The sequence below is a fragment of the Dipodomys ordii genome, unplaced genomic scaffold (genome assembly GCF_000151885.1).
Source record: "Dipodomys ordii isolate 6190 unplaced genomic scaffold, Dord_2.0 Scaffold190, whole genome shotgun sequence".
Lineage (NCBI taxonomy): Eukaryota > Metazoa > Chordata > Mammalia > Rodentia > Heteromyidae > Dipodomys > Dipodomys ordii.
Window position 1 is genome coordinate 1,271,292 of NW_012267406.1, and position 23,932 is coordinate 1,295,223.

The following is a 23,932-nucleotide window of genomic DNA, read 5'->3' on the forward strand; positions in this document are numbered from 1 at the left end:
GCATCACAAAAGAGGGGGATGCAGTGGTGAGGCTAGGTTCTGGGTAGAGTTGAGGCCTTTCAACAAACAGTAGCTTTTCCCTGGGGCTATTTTGTGAAAAACTCACAGAGCCCAGCCTGGAGCCATTCTCAGGGTTTCTGTTTTTCAATTGATTGTGGAGGCTGCTAGAGGGAGGAGCAGCCTCTGGCTTGGTTACCAAGTGAGGAAAGCCACTCCATTGGCTGGCGCCTGAGCTGGGTGACTTTTCCCTGGATGGAGCTGGGTCTGTCAGGTCACTTCCCCAAGTTCTTGTGACCTGCTAAATGACTCGTTTTATTCCAAGGCCTGAGTTGGAGCTGGCAGCTCCTCCGAGCTTTGCTGGTATCCAAAATGGAGATCACCGGTGCTGGGGGGGAGGGGTGGCCTTCCCTCCTCTGCTCCCTGAGAATGAGTGAGGATGTCGGGCTTCTATTCACGCCCAGTCTTGGATCCTGGGTCGTCTCTGGTCTGCAAACTGCAGGATGAAGATGTCCGCTCCTTGTCGGTTCTTGCTGGTGTTGAGTAGAATCTGTCTTGCTGTTTTTCTATGGAGATGTTCATACCATCTGCAAACAGAGGTTCCTCTACCAACTCCTTCTATTCTTATTGCCTTTGACTTACTTTACTTACCTTTTGCACTAGTTTGGTCTTCTGTAGCATTTTTTTTTTCCAGGGCTGAGGACCGAACCCAGGGCCTTGCACGTGCCGGGCGCGTGCCCTTCCGCCCCTTTTGCACTAGTTTGGAGTTGTAATTTAGTGTTTAGGAACCATGAGTAGACATTCTTTTTTTCTTTTTTTCTCTGACCTTTGATGGGAGGCATTCAGTCTTTAACTTAAAGTTCTTTGTAGGCTTTAAAAAACAGGTTTGTTGTGTTTCAAAAATTGCATTATTATTAATTTATTGCTGGTTTGCTCAATGTTTTCGTCATGAATGCATATTGAATTTTCTCACATGTACTTCTGCCTTTGTTGAGATGAAAATGTGATTTTTATACTTTTTGCTATAAGATGAAATATTCACCCTCTTCTCTCTCTTTTTGTTTTTTGTTTTTTTGGGTCCGGTCATGGGGCCTGAACTCTGGGCCTGGGCGCTGTCCCTCAGCTCTTCAGCTCAAGGCTAGCGCTCTACCACTTGAGCCACAGCGCCACTTCCGGCTTTTTTCTTTTTTTTGCTTATGTGGTGCTGAGGAATCGAACCCAGGGCCTCAGGCATGCAAGGCAAGCGCTCTACCACTGAGCCACCGTCCCAGCCCCTCTCTTTTTGTTTTTATGGTCTTGAATTTGTGTGCCAAGCAATCCTTCTTAGTGTCCCAAGTAACCAAGGATACAGGCATGTGCCACTATGTCTGATTACATTGATTTGTTTTAAAATGTTCTATCAATCTTCTATTCCTAGAATTCACCCTGTTTGGCTAGCCATGCTGTATTGTTGCATAAAATTTTATTTGTAAATATTTTTGTAGAATATTTAGACTCATATTTGTTTTTATTTCTCATTGTTTGGCTTTAATCATGAATGTAATGCTAGCCTCAGAGCATGAATTGTGAAGTATTTCCTGTCTTACCAGAAAAACCTTCCATTGAAAACTACCTTTTGGAGGATGATTTTAAAGTATGACTTCAATATCTTTATTAAGCGATACCCAGTTTATCTGTTCTTTTTTGAATTTTAGTGTTTTAAATCAACGAATATTCATTTAAATTTTGGAATTTATTGGCATAAAGTTGTTCAAAACATTTCTCTTATTCTTTTTTTTCCTTTCCTTTCCCTTTTTTTTCTTTCTTTTATTTATTTTTTTAGCTAGTCCTGAGGCTTGAATTCAGGTCCTGGGCACTGACCCTAAGCTTCTTTTTGCTCAAGGCTAGTGCTCTACCAGTTGAGCCACAGTGCCACTTCTGGCTTTTTCTGTTTATGTGGTATGAGGAATCGAACCCAGGGCTTCATGCAGGCTAGGCAAGCATCTACCATGGATCCATATTCCCAGCCTCTTATTCTTTCAGTGTAGATCATATGGTGGCTCCTAATTTGTTCCTGATGGTTGTAATTCGTATACTCCTTTCCTTCCCTTGCTGGGAATTGAATGTAGGGCTTTCAGGACTTGCCCCAGTCATTTTGCTTTTAGTTTGAGTTTTCAGTTACAGTCTTCTAAACATTCCTAGGCTGGCGTTGGGCTATTTTGCCTCCTGGGTAAATGGTATTACAGGCTTGTACTACCTTGCCTAGCTAGCTTCTCTGATTTCTTTTTTTTTCTTAGTCTATCAATTTTATTGGTTGTTTCACAGGTTCAGATTTTGTTTTCATTGACTTTTTTTTTTTTAAACACAACATATGAACACAGAATAGAAATAGAACACACATACCTGCAAATTTCTTCTTTTTCTAATTTTGGCTCCAGAGACCAAAGGTAGTGGACCAAGTTTGTTAGGCTTTCTCAAACTTGGGAGTGTGTGTCTAATTTCTGATAGCTTGGAGAAGGAGATAAGACTTTAATCCGCAGTACAAAGATGAATGACTTTCCCTCAATGAAAAGGGCAGACTGGCAAAGAATCTTCAAGTTTTAGAGCAGTAGTGGCACAGAATTGGAGGTTTTTCAGAGAAAGTAAGACAAGGAAAGGAATTTAATTCCTCAGAAAATTGGATTGAACTTACAGATCTTTGTGGAGTTTTAAATGTGAAGGTCTCCAGAGAAAAAGATCATGAGCCACTTGACTGAAAACAAGTAAATCTCTAAGAGAAAAACTACATGGACAGAGCTAGTAGGGGAAAGATAGATATAGGACTGTAGAATGCAGATTGTCCTTAATATGCAAGACACTCTGGTATCCATTCAGAGGGTCTCTAAATACTCTGAGGAATGTGAAAGCTTAGGAACTTTGGATAATTATTAGGCAGAAAAGATCAAGTAAGAATACTGTCTTTAAGCCAGATTTCTTTTTTTCTTATTTTAAAAAATATTTTTAGCCTGGCGCTGGTGGCTCATGCCTGTAATCCTAGCTACTCAATAGGCTGAGATCTGAGGATCACGGTTCAAAGCTAGCCAGGGCAGGAAAGTCCGTGAGACTCTTATCTCCAATGAGAGATAACTGGAAGTGGCACTGTGGCTCAAGCGGTAGATTGGTCACCTTGAGCTGAAGAGCGCAGGGACAGCGCCCAAGCCCAGAGTTCAAGCCCCACGACCAACCAAAAAAAATTTTCTTTTAATTTAAAGTATTTAATCTACAGCAATCCCACTCCTGGGCATTTACCCACATGACCACAGACCAGCCCACACTAAAGCCATTAGCACAATCATGTTCATTGCAGCACTATTTACCATAGCTAAGATATGGAATCAACCCTGATGCCCTCAGTGGATGAATGGACCAAGAAAATGTGGTATATGTACACAATGGAATTCTATGCTTCCATCAGAAAGAATGGCATTGCCCCATTCACAAGGAAATGAAAAGGCTTGGAAAAAATTACATTAAGTACAGTAAGCCAGACTCAAGGGAGCATAGGTTTTATTTTTTCCTAATTTGTAATAATTAGAATATATATGGATGATTAATTAAACAATTAAACAGTGAGAACAAAGGAGGATATTCTTAGGAGAGGATCAAAGAGCTCAATAGCTATGTGCATATGATCATATAAAATGATGCTTATTGAAATGAACTCTAAAAATTGGAAACAAGGGGTTTTTTATTGTACTGTTTGCAGTTTTTCCTTTTTGCCTTCTGATTTATTCCCTTTTGTCACTGTTCTTGATTTCTGTACCCTTTGTCTTGTATATAAGTTTATCTGATTTGGGGAAGGAAGGGGAATCATAGAAACAGTGGAACATAGGGTGAATTAGTTCAGCAGTGATACTCAGAACTTTATAACTTGGTGGGGAGGTGGGTCAGGATGGAAAAAAGTGGTAGAAAATGAGGGAGGAGATAACACTGTTCAAAAAGAAATGTACTCATGGGCTGGGAAGGTAGCTTAGTGGTAAAGTGTTTGCCTAGCATGCATGAAGCCCTGGGTTCAATTCCTCAGTATCACATAAATAAAAAAAGCTGGAAGTGGCGCTGTAGCTCAAGTGGTAAAGTGCTGTCCTTGAGCAAAAGAAGCTCAGGGTCAGTGCCCAGGCCCTGAGTTCAAGCCCCAGGACTTACATAATCGTAACCCCTCTGCACATCACCTTTACAATAAAATTTAAATTAAAAAAAGGAAAAATAATTTTTAAAATGACATTTAAGTAGTGTACAAAAGAGTTTCAATTCCACATGTCAGTTTGAGTACAGTCTTGATCAGTGATGCCCCTTTCTGTTGTTCTCCCTATTCGGAACCCCGCCTGTTCCACAGACTGAGGCCAAACTTCTTCACCTGGCAGATTGTATGCTGGGCATGCCACATTACAAAGAATGTAGCCCATGGTGACCCTGTAAGAATGGATAAAAAACCCGGTTCTGGAAGTAAGGTAGATAATCACCATTGTTATCTAAGCAAAGTATCCCCTTTTGAGACAAAGAAATCTTAGTCCAGGTCAAAGAAGGAATTTCCCCCTTACACATAGCTAGGTGAATTTTTAAGGAGCACTTTTTTTTTTTTAATGGCAATACTGTGTTGTTAATTCTTGTTATTTTTCCTGGCATGTATTTTGTTAAACAGTAATTCAGAGGAGTTAGTTCTGAGATTTGAATGCAGCGTCTTATGCTTACTTAGCTTGTTTGGCTGGTGCTCTACCATTTGAGCTAAACCTCCAGCCTGCATTTTAAGAGCAGAGTGAACAGACATTCCTTAGCCTGATAGGAGGGAGACTAGTTCTTACAGAAACAGGTGTGTTAGATCTCAGTGTCATTGAACAAGAAACTATCCAATGTAGAAACAAAGTAGATATTTTAAAAAATTAAACCTTTTCCATTTTTTAATTTAAATTTTATTGTAAAGATGATGTTACTGGGGTTATAGTTACATAAGCCAGGCTTTTGTATATCTGTACACAGACTTCTTTCTTTTGCTCACTCAATAATATCTTCAGGAAGCTTGGCTAAGGATCACTTATTTTGAAATTTATTACAGTTGCTTACCCTGCCTTCCTATAGGGCTATGCAGTGCCAGGTGCTTCTTGCTCTTACCAGGCCCGGGCCCCTGGGATCCAGCTTCTTTTTCTCTATTCGGTACTATATGGTTCTTTTCCAATATCCTTTGGGATTGGGCTTGTTTGTCCTTTATTAGAAAGGTGGTTCAAATGTTACTGAAGCGGTGTCCAGAATTCCCCTTAAATTAAGTATGAGAGAGTATAGGTCCTTACTTTTCAGTGCCTAACCCAAAAATGGACTAACAGGCTTTACCATGCCTCTCTCTCAACTGGTCTTCTACGACAGAAGCTCCTCCCTTTAGACTCCACAGATATTTAAGGCATCTTTCTTGTTGGTAGCTTAGTGGTCAGTTTTCTCAAAGGTTGTATCTTAGCTAGTCAGATTCAAATGGATAAAAATTCCCCATGATACAAGAGTCACCTGGAGACAATTGAGATATGCTGAGAAGAAATAGAGATGTTGACAGGGAATTGGGACAAGTGATCTGTACCAGCTCTCTGGGGCTATAAAATACTTTCAAAGTGTTTCTCTAAGCTAGGAACTCATACCTATAATCCTAGTTACTCAGGAGTCTGGAATAAGAGGATAGAAGTTCAAAGTCAGCCCAAGCAGAAAAGTCTGTGAGAACTCTTATCTCCAAACAAAGAGGAGTCCAGTTTAGAGGAAAGTTCCTGAAGCCTGGAGCTAGCATAGTTTAGTTCACCTCAAAACAAAGAGGTGTTGAGTTGGTGACTCAGGCTTAAAATCCTAGCTACTTAGCAAAAACATGGAGGTAGCATAGTTCAATTCACCTCAAAACAAGAGGTGTCCAGTTGGTGACTCACACCTAAAATCTTTGCTACTCAGCAGGCTAAGATTTAAGAATCAAGGGTCAAAGCCAGCCCAAACAGGAAATTCTGTAAACCTTTATCTCAAATTAACTTCCAAAAAGCCAGAAGTGAAAGTGTGGCTCCAAGTGGTAGAGCACTGGCTTTGAGCAAAAAGCTAAGGGACAGTCTTGAGTTCAAGCTCCAGTACTGGTGTGTGTGTGTGTGTGTGTCTTGAGTGTGTGTGTCTTGAGTGTGTGTGTCTTGAGTGTGTGTGTGTGTGAGTTCAAGCTCCAGCAAAAAGCTAAGGGACAGTCTTGAGTTCAAGCTCCAGTACTGGTGTGTGTGTGTGTGTGTGTGTGTGTGTGTCTTGAGTGTGTGTGTGTGTGAGTTCAAGCTCCAGTACTGGTGTGTGTGTGTGTGTGTGTGTGTGTCTTGAGTTCAAGCTCCAGTACAGTGCCCAGGTCTTGAGTTCAAGCTCCAGTACTGGTTGTGTGTGTGTGTGTGTGTGTGTGTGTTGTGTGTGTGTGTGTGTGTGTGTGTGTGTGTGTTTGGCTGAGGAGGCCTGAGAACAGAGAACTAGAAGACAAAACATCTCTGATCATTCATACATCTTTTTTTCTGGTACTTTCCTAAGTCATCTCTCCTACCTCAGGGAGTATTTCTAGTCTGTAACCCCAAACCGTTCCTGAACAAGCTATCTGGGATAACCAACAGTGAACTCTGTGTGTGTGTGTGTGTGTGTGTGTGTGTGTGTGTGTCTTGAGTTCAAGCTCCAGTACTGGTGTGTGTGTGTGTCGAGTTCAAGCTCTAGTACTGGTGTGTTTGTGTGTTACACACGTGTTTTCAAAAATAGTTTTCCTAATTTCACTTGAATTGTTTTTACTTCTACCATAATCTTTTTGAACTGGTTTGACAGTTTCTTTCTTTTTTAGATCTTCTGCAATGCTCTGAGTTGCTGCCCTTCAATTAACACAGAATATGTGTCATAAATCAGTCCAGATTCTTCTTGGTTTGTGAATATGGTCTATTAGTGGCTATTTGACCTCATGTGTATCCATCCTAACAGTCTGTCCTATTTCATCTCTTTTACATCCTTGTTACTCCTTTGACCTCTACAGGTGATTTTCAGACGTTTTTCTCTTATCATTTTAAAAGTTTTATTTCCAACGTACATTCTGCATCTCTGTACCTGATGTTTAAGGAATTACTTATAGGGTAGTATTAAGTTCATTGCTTGGCATTTTTTCTTAAAGGAATATTTCTGACCATTCAGTAAAAATTGTATACTTTTGACTTCCTGTGCATGTCTAATCAATTAATAAACCTAATGTATAGGTTCTACTTCACTATTTCTTGAGCTTATTTTAATTTGTGCTACTACCACAATTATGTTTTACCATGTTTTTGCTATTATCTCTGTATCTTCATTGTCCTTTGGTGTTCACACCTGAGTTACAATGTATCAAAATCTGATAATTCTGTATTGTAAAAATACCGTACAGAGGGGTTACAGTTACATGAGTAAGGTAATGAGTACATTTCCTATCAAGCATTGTTACCTCCTCCTCTGTTTTTCTCCTACCATCCCATCCCTCCCCAACCCCCTCCCCTCCCCCACAAGTTGTAAAGTTCATTTCAAACATAGTGTCTTGTACATCTCATTGTTACAATGGGTCAACCTGTATCCTTATTTCAGCATTTTGTTATTTCCTTTCCCCTCCCCAAATTAGAAAAATATATATACAAGATGCAGGGCACCTACATCAAATACAGTGACAACAGGGGTTATACCGCGGGGGGAAGAACGTACAAGAGAAACAAAAAAAGCCCACATAGTACGTTTTAGGTACATTAAAAACAATAGGAAGAAAGAAAAAAATCCACTTGTGTCCCTATCTTGGGGTTCATTTCACTTAACATCATTTTATATGGTCATATGTACATAGCTTTTGACCTTTTCTGTTTGTCCTAGACTTATACTGGTTATTGCAAATAAGGGAAACCATGGGGCCTATGTTTCTTTGGGCCTGGCTTATTTCACTTAATATAATTTTTTCCAAGTCTTCCCATTTCCTAACAAATGGGGCAATGTCATTCTTTCTGATGGAGGCATAGAATTCCATTGTATAAATATATGACATTTTCTTGATCCATTCATCTACTGAGGGGCACCTGATTTGGTTCCATATGTTAGCTATGGTAAATAATGCTGCGATAAACATAATTGTGCTGGTAGCTTTAGTATAGCCTTGTTTGTGAGATTTAGGTAATGCCCAAAAGTGGGATTGCTGGGACATTGCTTTGTACAGTCTTTTGAGGAACCTCCACACTGCTTTCCAAAGTGCTTGAACAAGTTTGCACTCCCACCAACAATGCAGTAGGTTTTCCTTTTGGCCACCTATCCTCCAGCATCTGTTGTTATTAAAAATCTGATAGGGGGAGGGGGAGGGGTAGGAGTGGAGAGGGAGAGGAGATGGGAAGGCAAAACAAAGGAGGAGGCAACAATGCTTGATAAGAAATGTACTCATTACCTTGCTCATGTAATTGGAACCCCTCTGTACAGTATTTTCACAATTAAAAAAAATAAAATATACTTAGAACTCAAAGAATAAAAATCTGATACCTTTAAATAATTTAAAGATGATTGAAAATTTTAGAGTCTTACTGCCCAAATTTTCATTCTTGCTCTGCTGCAATTATGTCATATATAATACTGGTGGGAAACAATTATTGTTTATTTTCTAACAGTATCTGTTATCTGTAGAACCAAAGTGAGAATCATCTGCATGCATTATAGGACATTCCAGAGTGGACATCTAATGTACAGTTTCCTGTCTCTCATTCTTCTGTTACATGTAGTTTGTATTTTAGTCAACCTCCCAGAACTTCTTCATATTTATACTATCTTGGGTCATTTTCTCACAATATTTATTTTTTAAAGTTTTTTCTTAATCTTTTTACCTTTGAAGCTCCCATCCATTTTCTAAGTCAAGTTGCCCTAAATGGTTTTATAACAGGTTATAAACTCTCATGATTCTGAACTTTTACTCTCTTTTGTAACACTCAATCTTGCTATGTTCTATATGGTATTCTAATTGTGATTCGTGTTAAAAATACATCCTTGAACACAACTGCTTTCCTGAAGAAAACTACTTAAATCCAGATTTAAGTTTCCTTTCATTGCTGACTATACTCACAATTTATTTGGGAGAGGAGACGGAGAGTCCTTGAGTCTGAAACCATTACTATTAGATCGACTAATAGTTGTTCTAGTTCTTTGTACTAAGACTTTAGCTGTACATATTAATATGTATTTCTGAGTAATAAACTATTCCCAAATCTTAGTGTTTACAAACAGTATATTGTTCTGTGAGTTAGTAATTTGTGATTGGTTTTGTTGGTTGGTTTAATAATTTCAGAGTGTCATCTGATACTGTAGTTCAAGATACTGGCCAGGGTTGCAGGCCATAAAAGCATGATGAGAACTGGAGAATCCATTTCTATATGACTCTCATGTGGATCAGGTGGCCCCAGTTTGTTGCCATATAGATATCTCTATGGGTTTCTTTCAGTATCATTATGTTATAGCAGTTGGCTTTCTTTGGTGTGAGTGATTTGTAGATGAAACAAGGTGAAAACTGCGTCTTTCTACTAAGGAATCTTGAAAATCATAATACTATAATTTCTATTATATCCTAATCATAAGAAGTGAATTATTAGCTGGACCATACTGAAGGGGAAGAGAATTGAGCTCTATCTTTTGAGGGCATATTGTCAAAAAAAATTTAGTATAATTTAGAACTCTACCTTATAAGAATGTAGTTGCTTTAGGAGAGCTGATAATTCTAGGTAATTTCACTATGATTGCATAGAAATGCTGCTGTTTGTTCTCTATTAAAGAAGCTCAACTTGTAGTGTAATATACTGTCAATAATTTATCCTTTATTTCTCTACTAATTTTTTACAGGTTTTTTGAAAAACCTAAATAGTTTTGATAATTTGTTTCTATTTCAGGGCACCATTCTATCATTGAATTATTCCCAACTTTGTCCTGTTGTTGTTCTGAAAAAAATGTGTAGCCTAACCAGTAAGTTGCAGAAATATGTTTATTGAAATAAATGGCTTATTTTTCCCTCTCAGCTGATTTGAATAGGATGCACAGACAAAATATAGATGCCTACCATAACCCAGATGCAAGAACATATGAAGATAAAAGGGCTGTTGTATCTCTAGACCAAAATTTAGCCACTTCAAATGCTGAGAACCTACAAGATTCTACAAATAAAAACTCAGGTTTATAATCACATTCTATTTTTTTTAAACTTATTTCTGAAGTTTGGTAACATTTCTCTGCTCTTCTTTGACAAAGTTCTAGTTTTGACAAAGTTCTAGTTTGAGAATTTGGTTACTTTGAATTGGAAAGTATACCACATTGTTTCATATTATTCACAGTATGTTTTCATAATTACTTTGAAAACATAGTTACTTTGAATAGAAAAAGATTGCTTTTTAACCCTGTGCTTTTCTTCTTAGCTTTGTAGTTTGTTATGTATATATTAGCTGTAGCTTGCTATTTGTATTTTAGCTGCAACTCATATTTTTATTACGCTATTTGAGAGGAGTTTTTAAAATTAATTTCAGTTTGCTTCTTGTAGCAATTTATTATGATAAATTACGTAAGAAAATTCAGTGTTTACTTATTTTAGAAGTCATTTACCCTCTCCTGTAAAGTCACAGTATGTATATAAAGAAAATTGAAAGCCTTTTGTTTTTGCTGGTATGTGAAGTTGAACTCAGGGTCTGAGTGCTGTCGCTTAGCTTTTTCACTTGAGGCTGGCTCTATATCACTTGAGCCACAACTCTGCTTCTGTCATTTTTTTGTTTTTCATTTTGTTGGTTTATTGGAGATCAAAGTCTCATGGACTTTCTTGCCCATGCTGGCTTCTAGCCATGATCCTTAGATCTTAGCCTCCTGAGGAGGATTATAGCCATGTTCAGCCAATTTAAAGTTTTAATATCTAACCACATCCTTTCTTCAAAAAATGTATTTGATTTACTATTAAAACAAGATCCTTTAAAAGTCAAAGATTCTTTAACTTGAAATAAATTCAATATTTTTATTACTTTGTTCAGTTGTCATCATCTTTCTCAACATGTGAAAGCATGTTATATATTTAAAAATTAAAAGAAATTTATAAGAATATATACTTTGTATTATGATGCCTATTTAAAAATGATCATTTATTCAATATAAAATTCTGCAATTGTGTGTTCACAGTTTTGATTGTAAACTAGCATTGTGAAGTTTTTCTAAAATATTCCTGACTGGTCCTGCAGTTTTATTTATTTATTTATTTTTAACCCATTCCACTTTATGCACAACACACAAAAATGGTGGAAAATAAACAATTTCCATGGGTTCTTCCCAAGAGCAGGAGCCTGATCATTGAATATGGCAGAGCTATTTTGTTGTTTATAGCTGTTCTGTACTTGCATCAGATTTTTCTGCTAGTGGTGGTACTAGGATGTTATATTTTAAATAAATTATTGAAGAAATTTAATTTTCTAAATTTAATTTAATTTCCTAAATTAGACTTTCCTATTCTAAAAACCTAAAATAAGCTTTTGAAGTGGAAAAACTGTCTAAAACCACCTAAATTGTGTTATACCATATATATGTATGTGTTATACCATATATATGTTGTGTTATACCACATATATGTATGCCTTGGTGTGTTTTATTTTATACGTACATGTTCCATGTAGTGTGTTTTTCTTTTTGTACCTGTCTCACAGCTTGAACTCAGGGCCTACATGCTGTCCCTTAGCTTTTAAAAATTGAGCTTTAGCTCAAGGCTAGTGCTTGAGCCACAGCTCCATATCTGGCTATTTGGTGGTTAATTGAAGATGAGAGTCGCGTGGGCTTTCCTGCTTAGGTTTGCTTAGAACTATGATCCTTAGATTTCAGCCATCTGAATAGCTAGGACTTACAGGCCTGAGACACGAGCACCTGGCAGCCCCATGTAATATTTTTTGTGGGCTGTAAATGTATCTGAAACAGCATGTTTCAAAGTTTTATTTTTCAAGTTCTTTTTCTTCTTATATACATGCATGCTAGACATTTTTGAGGTTTTTCATAATGTTCTTTTTTGCAAAAGACAGGGTCTTAATGTGCAGCTTAGGATAGTATCGAGCTCACCAGCTCTCTAGACTTCTGAGTGCTATTACAGACATGCACCTCATGTCTAGTTTGTAGTGTTCATCATTTTCTTTGTAGTTCTTAGATGAACTGCTATTTATGAATTCTCATTCTAATTTGGCTTAGTTTTATTTTTTTGAATTACAATCTATTTATAATGGAACTGTTTCCAATTTTTTTTAAACTTTGTTTCTGAAATGGCTTATTTTGTCTATTTTCTAATATTTCTTCCTTTTTTCCCTCCTCTTCATCCTTTTCTGGTACAGAAGTTTTTGAACTTAGTGTTTCATGCTTGGTCAGTCTGCATGTCTAGTTGGCACTCTTAACACTTGAACTATGGTCCTAACACAGCTGTTCGCTTGTTTTGGAGATGGATTCTCTTGCACTTTTCTTTCCTGGACTGGCTTGGAACTGTGATTCTCTAGATCTCAGCCTCTTGAATAGCTAGGATTAAAGGCATGAGCCACCAGCACCTGGCTATTTCTCATATTTCTTCTTTAATTGTCCTGAAGATTTAGAATGCAGTTGATCAAAGTGGAAGATATTACTCAATTATTTTCTCTACCACTACATAAGACTTAAAAGAACTTACAAAGTATATGTTTAGTTTGTTCTCCTAAGACAATTTTCTAGTGGAAAAAGTGTTCATAATACTTATGATTTGGTCTTCTGCTCATCTAGACACATTACCATTAATAAATTTAAATACAAAGGCAAAATAAGCATAAATGATAGCTAAACTGCAAAGCCTACAGTTTTGCCTGCATAAATGACACAAGTAGGAGAAATACATGATTGGGATTGGTGGTATTAAGAATGAATCAGTAATTTAAAAATAATACTAAAAGTTCTTTGATGTTTAAATTTAAATACCATTTTCCTTTCTGCAGAGACACTCCTAGAAAATAATTTTCAAAATGCTTTTATGAAATTTTTCCATTCAAGAATATATATTATAGGGAATATATGTTACAGTTGCTTAATTGTTTATGTTCATATTCCATTAATTTGATACCTTTAAAATATTTTTTTTGGTCCTGGAAATTGACTCAAAGACATTACATTCTTAATTTTGATAGTTTTTAAAATAACAATTGTTACAATGATTGAGACTCATTCTAATTGTTAAAACTATAACTGATTTTCTAATTTAAACTATAAACAGGGAGGATTTTGGAAATACTGATTTTTAAAAAATTTTTATTGTAAAGATACTATACAGAGGGTTACAGTTACATGAGCAAGGTAATGAGTACACTTCCTATTGAGCATTGTTACCCCTTCCATTGTGGAAATACTGATTTTTAAAAATAAAAATTTTGGTATATACCAAACATTAAATATGTGATTAAGAACTTTTTGCTTTTGAGGCAGGGTCTTGCAGTCCAATCTGACCTCTAATCCTTAATCTTCCCACTGATACCTTCCAAGTGCTAGATTATAGACTTGAGCCTACATACCAACTAGAGTTATATTTAAGTAAAGAATATCCAGCCAGGGACTGGTGGGTGACTCACGCTATTATACTAGCTACTCAGGAGGCTGAGATCTGAGGACCACAATTTGAAGCCAGTCTGGGCAGAAAAGTCAATGAGATTCTTTTTTTTTTTTTTTGTCGGTTGTGGGGCCTGAACTCTGGGCCTGGGTGCTGTCCCTCAGCTCTTCAGCTCAAGGCTAGTGCTCTACCACTTGAACCACACCGCCACTTCCAGCTTTTTCTGCTTATGTGAAATCAAACTCAGGTACTCATGCATGCAAAGTAAGCACTCTACCACTGAGCCACCTTTCTAGCCCTTGACGAGATTCTTATCTTCAATTAACCAGCAAAAACCTGGGAAGTTGAGGTGTGGTAGAGAGCCAGCCCTGAGCAAAGAAACTAAGTGAGAGTGCTAGGTCCTAAATTTAAAGCCCTAGTACTAACATAAAAAAAGAAGGCTATGTATAAGAATTTGAATATGTGTTTTTTTGTTTCTTCCTGACAAATTCTTCTCTACAGCCTTGACTGTGATGAAAATTGTTCAGGCTATTAGCTTTCATTACCTTAATGTCTTTCAGCTATTAGATACAGTTTTAAACTATTAATTTTAGTTTAGTCTTACCATTTTTATTTCTCTTGCTCCTTTCATGTGATCTTCTTATCTCAGCTTTTTCTAAGACTTCTATGTTTGGCATATTGTTTTTCAAAATATGGGGTAATTAACATTCTTCCATTGTTAGCTCTTACATTTGCTGATACATATTTTCATAAAATTTTTTCAAGGTCATATGCAAACACAGAGCTCTCCTTTTGCTCGGGGAAATATATTTGGTGAACCTCCAACTGAACTTCAGATTAAACAGCAAGAATTGTATAAGAATTTTCTTCGTTTTCAGGTAAAAGACTTATTTGATCATGGCTTTAAGCTTGTAAGGACTATAATATACTATCATACAGATTTTATCCAGAGCACCTATACTAAATTTAAGATGCCATTCGGTTATTTAAAGTACTTAATTTATATCATATATGGTTATTACAAAACTTACACATGAAGGACAGAGCTAAGATACACTTACCTTTCTAAAGTTTATGGGATTATTGTTAATTCAAAGAATGCTGAGATTGCTAAAATTCAGTGACTCACCTATATTGGGCATAGAATGGATCTTTCTGTATACTTATAAATCAGTAGAAAATCAATAATTCTTCTCCCCTACTTATTTGATATTTTTAACTTATTAGTATACACTGTAAATAAAAGTTTCGTGTCAGCAGAAATGGTGGATCTCATTTGTAATCCCAGCATTTGGAAGACTAAGGCAGGAGGGTCATCAGATTAAGGTCACCCTGGGCTACACCAATAAACTTTCTTAAAAAAAAAACAAAAAACAAAGATTATATGTAAGCTAATCACATTTTGCAATTATACACATCCCATTTTGTACGCAAGCAAATTTAAAAGATTAGAAATGCTCAAATTATTTATTTCTATTGTGAAAATACTGTACAGAGGAGTTACAATTACATGGGCAAGATAATGAGTACATTTCTTATCAAGCATTGTAGCCTCCTCCTTTGTTTCCCCTTCCCATCCCCTCCCATCCTCCCCTTCCCCCCCCCACCCAATCATCCCCGCTCCCCCCCCCACCACACCAAAGTTGTAAAGTTCATTTTCGATATAACGACTTGTACATCTCATTGTTGCAATGGGTCCACCTGTATCCCTATTTAAACGATTTGTTTTTCCCCTTCCCCTTCACAAATTATACATCAAATACAGTGAAAGCAGGGGTTATACTGTGGGGGAGGGACACACAAAGCAACAAAGAAATAATCTTATAAATGTGTTAGAAACAATCGCATGAAAGAAAAAAATGAATACCTATCTTAGGGTTCATTTCCTTAACATCACCTTATCTGACCTTTACTGCTTGACTCAAGACATATACTAGATATTGCAAATAAGGGAAACGCTGGGATCTATGTTTCTTTGGGCCTGGCTTACTTCACTTAATATAATTTATTCCAAGCCTTTTCCATTTCCTAACAAATGGGGCAATGTCATTCTTTCTGATGGAGGCATAGAATTCCATTGTGTATATATACCACATTTTCTTGATCCATTCATCTACTGAGGGGCATCTGGGTTGGTTTCATATATTACCTATAGTAAATAATGCTGCAAACATAGTCCTGCTGGTAGCTTTAGTGTGGTCTTGTTTGTGGACAGAAGGGAACCCTACTGCATTGTTGGTGGGAGTGTAAACTTGTTCAACCACTTGGAAAGCAGTATGGAGGTTCCTCAAAAGAACTCCACATAAAGCTCCTCTATTACCCAGTAATCCCATTTTTGAGCATTTACCCAAATGTTTAAAGAATCCCATAGACTCCACTCCCAAATTACTCAAGCTGATTCAAAACAGTAGGGTTCCCTTCTGTCCACATCCCCTCCAGCATCTGTTGTTATTAAAGTTCTTGATTTTAGCCATTCTAACTGGGGTGAGGTGGTATCTCAATGTTGTTTTGATTTGTATTTCTTTTATGGCTAGGGAGGTTGAGCATTTCTTCATGTGTCTATTGGCCATCCTTCTTTCCTTTTCAGAGAAGTTTCTCTTTAAGTCTTTAGCCCACGAAATGCTCAAATTATTAAGAAAGGAAGACACTTAAGCATCTAGCCTTTATTAAGTAAATAGACTTATTGAACTATACTGTGTCTGTCCTAATGCTGAATATTAGGAATGGAACCTGAGAAGAATGAGGTAACTTTTCCTTAAGAGACTTTCTTTTCCTCCTGTCTGCACGCATACTGACCCCAGGCCCTTGTACTTGTTAGGTAGGCACTCTGCCACTTAAGCCAGGCTTCTAGTCCCTTTTTACGTTAGTTTATTTTTCATACATGTTTGCATTAAGCTTATCATATGACTAATACATTAATGGTTTATAATTAATACATTAATGGTTTATAATTAATGGTTTATTATGGATAGTATTTTATATTGATAGCAGAGTGATCCTGTATGGTCTTTTTTATGGAATTGGAAGAAATGGGACTGAGTGTTGAATATAGGGTTTTGTTGGGTTGTAAGTGATGTTTTTCTCTAGTGTATTGAACTTGAATAAGTACTTGAACATTGCTTAGCACTAATTATTAGGGTTACACATGATAGTGTCTTTGGAAGTGGTAGAAAAAGTCCTAATGTATAAAGTCATGGGGCATGTGAGATTAAAGTTTTTATTGTGTGAAAATTGACAGCACTAAAATAGAACAATCTTGAGGTTAAAGGAAATTCAGTCAAGAACAATAAAAATCAAATAAATTAGCCTTAGTCATACCTAAGATTAAAAATATATTGATCATCTTAGACCAGAATTATAAATACCTAGTACTCATGCTGCCTGCCATCTTTTCTGCCTCATTCATAGCTGGTGCTTGCCATCTTTTAGGACTTCCTTTTCTTCAGATCTTAGAAAATATTTCTCTAGTAATCTGCTATTACGGTCCTCTATAAATTTATCTGCTTGGAAGGCAGAGAATAGAATGAGCCAAATCTGAGGCCAGTCCCTGGCAAAAGTTAGTGAGATTCCATTTCAACTAATAAGCTGAGTGTGATATAATCAAGCTATGTGGGAGATGTAGGTAAGACGAGTCTGATTTGAATCTGGTCCCTGGCACAAAGGTGATCATTCTTCCCTTTGAGCTATATTCCTATCTCAATAGTTTTAATTCCTTCTACATTAACCTGTCAGTACATAAGAAAGAAGAGCATTTTTGGGAAGTGATTCTTTCATAAAAATGATTGAACACTGCTACACTAAGTTCACTGTTGTTTTAGAAAACTAATCAAGTCCAGGAACTATGAGATAGAATAGTAGTGAATATAGAGTATTAAATTAATGAAATATACTGAGTATTTTCTATATGGAAGGATTTCTTGTTCTTTACAGATATTGCTTTAATTCTGTGAGTGCTCCTTTGAGGTATAGATACTAATAACTTGTTATCAATAGAAGCATAAGGAAGATAAGGTCAAACAATCTGTAGCATTTGGTGGAGGTAAAATTAGTTTAATTCTTAGTTTTTCATAGTAGCCTCCCTAATAATTGAAACATTTAATAACTTATTTTTAGAAACTTGCAAACAAAGTATAAATGTTGAATTTGTAGGATTATAGGAAAAAAGAAACTTCTAGATTTTCAATAGATTAAACTTAATTCTTTAGATAGAGGAAAAGAAACAAAGAGAGGAAGCAGAGCGGGAGAGACTAAGAATTGCAGAAGAAAAAGAAGAAAAACGGCTTGCAGAACAGAGAGCACGAATCCAACAAGAATATGAAGAAGAACAGGAAAAGAAAAGGGAGAAAGAAGAGGAGGTACTTTATAATTCTGTTTTCTATTTAGCTTGAAAGTGAAATCTTTGACTTGAGAAGATAATAAATTACTTGTAAGGGACAATAATTTTGAACTACAAGATAGGTAAGTATTCATTGGATATTATTTTATTGAAGTAAAAACTAAATTTAAAAGAAAGGAAATTTTTTTAGCTGAAAAACATTTGTAAGCTTACTGAAACAATTAGAAAGATAATCAGTATGTTTATTAAGCAAGCAGCTTCTTTATTGAAAAGAATTGTATCTCCTTACTTTTAGAGAAATAGGGTAGCTATATTGCTCACTCTGCAGTGCTGGAGATCAAATCTAGGGCCTTGCACATGGTAGGCAAGTACTGTACCACTGAGTACATTCTTAGCCCTGCACACTTTTAAGTATACTCTGGAATATATGTATGAAGTGTATATTTTTTTCTTCATTTTAAAGCAAAGGATAAAAAATGAAGAGCTCATTCGGTTAGCTGAAGAAAGACGAAAAGAAGCAGAAAGAAAGAAGAAAGAAGAAGAAGAAAAACATAACTTGCAACTTCAACACTATTATGAAAGAGAAAATATTATTGGAGATGAAACAAAGGCAAGTTTCAGACAAAATGTCATACTTTAATCTGTATTCACTGGGAAAGTTATGGTGATGTTAGAAAAAGAGCTGCTGCTTATGTCTTCCCCAGTATTATATTATTACTGAGTCTGGGCACTGAGTACCGAGTTAAGTACTGAGTATATGTAACTTCCTACATGGGTATTCTCTTCATGAAGTGTTGGCACTTCTTTCACAGTGAATGTTAAGGTTCTCCTTACCCCGTTTCATTCTCATTACCATGATCTTAGTAGAACAGCCTACAAACATAGTCTGAGGACCAGTATTCTTGTGGAATGTTTATCCTGCTTCATGCCAAGCGTAAATAACAGAATAGGAGAATGATTGGGGACTTTTTCCATGATAACTTTGTCTGGTTCAGTATACTATATTAGGCTTAAATTTTGTTTGCCTGAAAATTGTTTCAATTTATGTAGTGATTAATTTTTGTTCTGTTTTACAAAAATGTTCATTTTAACTGCTGTGTGTGTGTGTGTGTGTGTGTGTGTGTACTGGGGTGTGTGTCTGTGTGTGTGTGTGTGTACTGGTGTGTGTGTGTGTACTGGTGTGTCTGTGTGTGTGTGTGGTACAGTACATTTAGGGTATGATTTGTTACACTGTCCAATATGTAACCTACTTCAGAGAACATAAACCTTTCTGATGGGATCGGTTGTACTGTTTGATTTTTTATTCCAATATTTTTATGGTGATAGATATGCTCAGTATTCAGAGCTTAAATTTGCTAGCAGATTATTTAAAAGAGAATTAAAAGTGACATTATGTTTTTGTTTGTGCTTTTTATTTTCAGTTTTAGGAGTGTCAGAATACTTTATTACTTAAGAATGAGAATTGTTAGTTTCCCAGATATTGCTGTTATTATTTTCTGAACTTAAAAGCAATGCTATTTTTTTTTATATAGTTGGAAGAGGAATGGGAAGAGACAGTACTGAGATTAAAACTCAGGGTTTGGCACAATCACAAAAGCTATTTTTAAAGAATATGTGATGACTATTTTGGTTTAATTACAAAATAGTCTAATATTTTTAGATCATCTAATATCATTTAATGCATTTTGTTTCTTGATTCTGAACTTGCTCATGTCATTTTTAAATTTATATATGGCTGATATGTTTGTAGTTTTTAAAAAAGCAATCATCTTATATTTTAGTTAGTGTGTGTATTTACTATTTTTTTTTTTTTTTTGTCGGTCGTGGGGCTTGAACTCTGGGCCTGGGCGCTGTCCCTCAGCTCTTCAGCTCAAGGCGAGCGCTCTACCACTTGAGCTACAGCGCCACTTCCGGTTTTCTGGTGGTTTATTGGAGATAGGAGTCTCACGGTCTCTCCTGCCCGGGCTGGCTTTGAACCGCGATCCTCAGATCTCAGCCTCCTGAGTAGCTAGGATTACAGGTGTGAGCCACCAGCGCCCGGCTGTATTTACTATTTGCCCTATTTTTATCCTGAGTCTGATAGCCTTACTGTGATAGAAGAATTCCTTCAGCTAAGATGCTCTTGATAAAAGATATCTAGATTTAAGAGGTTGATTTATATTATATTTTGGAAAAGAGATTTTTTTAATGATGTTTTATTCTGTTACTAAGATGATTATTTTTTAGTTTGAGTAGATTTTTTTTCTTTTTGTTTGGCTTCCTAATATTTGGAATACTCTTTATTTAAATTATTTGTTGATTAAAATGAATCCTAATTTGAGAGTAATGTTCTTATAATTACATAGCTAAATTCATTTATGTTTACCATAACTGATACTTGTTCTTATATTATTGAATTATATTATATTATTAAATTTCTTAACACTTTCATATGAGGTATTTTATTAACACTGATAATCTGAACTTTTAAATTCATCATTTGTTTTTTTTTTTTTTGGGTCTGGTCGTGGGGCCTGAACTCTGGGCCTGGGCACTGTCCCTCAGCTCTTCAACTCAAGGCTAGCACTCTACCACTTGAGCCACAGCACCACTTCCGGTTTTTTTCTTATGTGGTGCTGAGGAATCGAACCCAGGGCCTTTAGCATGCAAGGCAAGTGCTCTACCACTGAGCCACCTTCCCAGCCCTAAATTCATCATTTGTGATTGTGCCAAGCCCTGAGTTTTAACATCAGTACCATGTCTCCCATTCCCCTTCCAACTATATAAAAAAATAGCATTGCTTTTAAGCATCAGAAAATAAGCAATATTTGGGAAACTAACAATTCTCACTCTTAAATGATATTCTGACACTCCTAAAACTGAAAATAAAAAGCACAAACAAAAAATAGAACATATAGTCATATAATTTATATGTATGTACGTATATGCATCTTTATTTATAAATACATTTAAAAATTTTCAGCACTTAAGACAACCTTCCCCTATAGTTCCTGCTCTTCAGAACAAAATTGCAAGCAAGTTGCAAAGACCTCCATCTGTGGACAGCATCATAAGTTCCTTTATTAATGTATGTACTTTCACTGTAGTTTGTTAGTCTTCATTCAGTTTTGCATTGGATACAGTGAATTTGATTTTAGATCTGAAACATAGATATGTCTACATAAATTTGCCTCTGAGATAGTTATAACTGATTGGGTTGATCTTGCAATGCAACTTTGGTGCCTTAAAGTTGAATTTTTTTGACAAATCTAGCAAGTGGTTCTTATCTAGGCATCTCAGCAAAATCCTTTGAAAATTTATCTTTTAGCTAGCTATATATTCTTATGAAGTCTCTTATATTTTAGATTGACTTACAATCAAGAGAGGCAGAAAAATGTTCCAGACAGGTGGATTCATGAGTTGAATTTGCCATAAAGAGGATGGACTTTTCTCATGTGCAAAGTTACAGAAGGCAGATTAAGCCACATGGAGATTCTCAGTGGTTTGGTCTGGCCTGGTTATGCTTTTGTGAGAAGACAGCAGAGCAGAATATGTGTAGGATGTTAGAGGGAGTGCTGAGGGCTTTAACTTTATTCCATATGCTCATGAGTTCCAAAGTGCATTAGAAAAATACTTTCGTAGACCTGCCTCTGAGAATCTGATTTACTAATTCTGTGGTAGTAAATGGGAATTCACTGTAATATTTAAGTAGGACAATGACATTGTCACCTTTATATAATGTGTTTTTCAGGCAGTAAAGATAGTACATATAGCAAGTAATTAAGATGCTTTTGCAAAAGTCCAGATGTGAGACTTTGAGAAACTAAAACAAAGGCAGTAACATTGAAAAACTAGGAATAGGTAACAATTTCATGTGCAATTTATGACTATATGGTAGACAGGAATTAAAGGAATTTTCAAGTTTCTGGTGAGGAGTTTCTAGAGTAGGAGTTTGAAAGTACAGTTCTAAGGAAAGAGTTTTGGACTGGATTTGAAGTTTAGGAGTCTGTTAACATACTGATGCTTATCAAATTAGTGTAATTTTCCAGGATGAGAATGTTGAGGGAGATACACAGAGGTTTAAGGATGGAACACTAGGGAATTATTGGCCTTTGAGAGGCAGAGAATGGGGTAGAGACAGAAAAGTTTCAAGAAAGTGTCAGTGATAGCATTTTTTTACTGGCCAAGTAAAATAAGTGATGAACATCCCCATTGAATATGCCATTTAGGCATTTGTGACTTTGATGAGGGGAGAGCAATGTTGCTGGAGCAATGAGGTATTAAAACAAAGGCAGAGAACCTCTGTATTGAGGAATGAATGGGAATAAGGAAGTAGACCAAAAACTATGCATTTGCTTTACTTTAAAGAGACTTGCTTGTGAAGAAAAAGAGAAAATTAACAGTAGATAGTGAGTAAAAAAGGAGATTTTATGCATAGGCTGCAAAGAAGGTGCTTACAGAGGAAGAGGTAAGGGAAAAGTGTAATTGGAGGAGGCAGTATTCATTTATTAGATGGCCAGTACAGATGAAGGGATTATTTTTGGTTAGAGGCAAGAATCCTTCCATTGTGCTAAGAAGGAAGATTATAGATGTAGGTTTTATAGATGGGACAGTATAGAATTTGATTTCCTTTATATATAGATATAATTACTTTTTTCAAGATTGTGAATATGGAGCACATTGACATATTGAATGTATCTGTGATTTTTGTTAAACAGGAAAGTTTGGTGTCCAGGGCTCAGTCTCCACCAGTACCTGCAAGGAAAAATCAGCTTCGTGCAGAAGGTAGAATTGACTATTACACTTGAAATATAGAGTATTTCTCTTTTTATTTTGAAACAGTTATGGAGTTGTAGAATGTTGCAAAAATAGTATAGAAATATTATTCAGATAGTATAGAAAAAAATAGTATAGAAATATTATTTAGTAGAATGAAATTGGGGGCTGGGAAGTTGGCTCAGTGGTAGTCTTTACCTCACATACATGAGACACTGGGTTTGATTCCTCAGAAAAAGCAGAAAAAAGCCAGAAGTTGCACTGTGACTCAAGTGGTAGGCTACTAGCCTTGAGCAGAAGAGCTGAGAAACAGCACCCAAGCCCAGAGTTCAGCCCCTATGGCCAACAAACAAAAAAAGAAGAATGAAATTATTTCAATTGCAGGAAAATGGCTGGAATTAGAGATTATCATGTTCAATTAGATAATCAAGTTCAGATAGCCAAAACCATGTTATCACTTGTGTGGAGGATAGACAAAATGATCATGATGGTGGTTATGATAGTAGTACAAGAGTGTAAAAGGGGAGACTCTAAGGAGAGGAGATCAGCAAATAAAATACTAGTATAGAGCCAGTGGCTCATGCCTGTAATCCTAGGTACTCAGGAGGTGGAGATCTAAGGATTGAAGTTTGAAGCCAGGCAAACAAATGTGAGAGGCTGTTAACTCCAAATAACCAGCAAAAGGGTGATAGTGGAGCTGTGGCTCAAGTGGTAGAACTCTAAGCTATGTGTGAGCAAGAGGCCCTGAGTTCAAGGCCTAGTACGTGCACACACACAGGCACGCACGCACACTTGCTTGCTTGCCGTCTTTCTTTAGGCTTCCCCAATGGAGACATTTTACACAGGAACATCAAGTGGATTGAGGAGGGTAATTCACAGGCAAGTAGTTGACTTTTGTATACTCTGTAGACAGCTTTGATCAGGTTTCACCAGTTTTTCTTGTATTTGTGGGATATGAGGGCTGGTTTTAGGGATTTTTCAGAGTTTAGAACTGTTCCATCACCACAAAGTAGCTCCCTTGTGCTACCTACTTCTAAGAATACCTTGCAAAACTCTCAAACAACAATGTATCTGTGGATCTTCATAGTGTTAGTTAATATGATTCTAGCATATATGTGTACATTCAAAGTACATATAATGTCTTTCATATAAATAAAACAACCTCCCTAAAATTTTTCCCAGGAGCATTTTAACTTTGACAAATCAGGTTGTCTCTTTTTTTTTGTCAGCCGTGGGGCTTGAACTCTGGGCTT

General features: G+C 36.4%; 1 protein-coding gene across 1 annotated transcript in view; it reads left to right on the forward strand.

The window, feature by feature from the left end:
• The window catches only part of Cspp1 (centrosome and spindle pole associated protein 1), a 125,761-nt gene that overhangs the window by 73,661 nt on the left and 28,168 nt on the right, over positions 1-23,932 (forward strand). The window contains exons 17-22 of the mRNA XM_013034475.1: positions 10,035-10,187; positions 14,354-14,466; positions 17,794-17,943; positions 18,388-18,534; positions 20,887-20,991; positions 22,622-22,688. Of these exons, the coding sequence (XP_012889929.1) occupies positions 10,035-10,187; positions 14,354-14,466; positions 17,794-17,943; positions 18,388-18,534; positions 20,887-20,991; positions 22,622-22,688 (735 nt within the window). The remainder of the gene's footprint in view (positions 1-10,034; positions 10,188-14,353; positions 14,467-17,793; positions 17,944-18,387; positions 18,535-20,886; positions 20,992-22,621; positions 22,689-23,932) is intronic.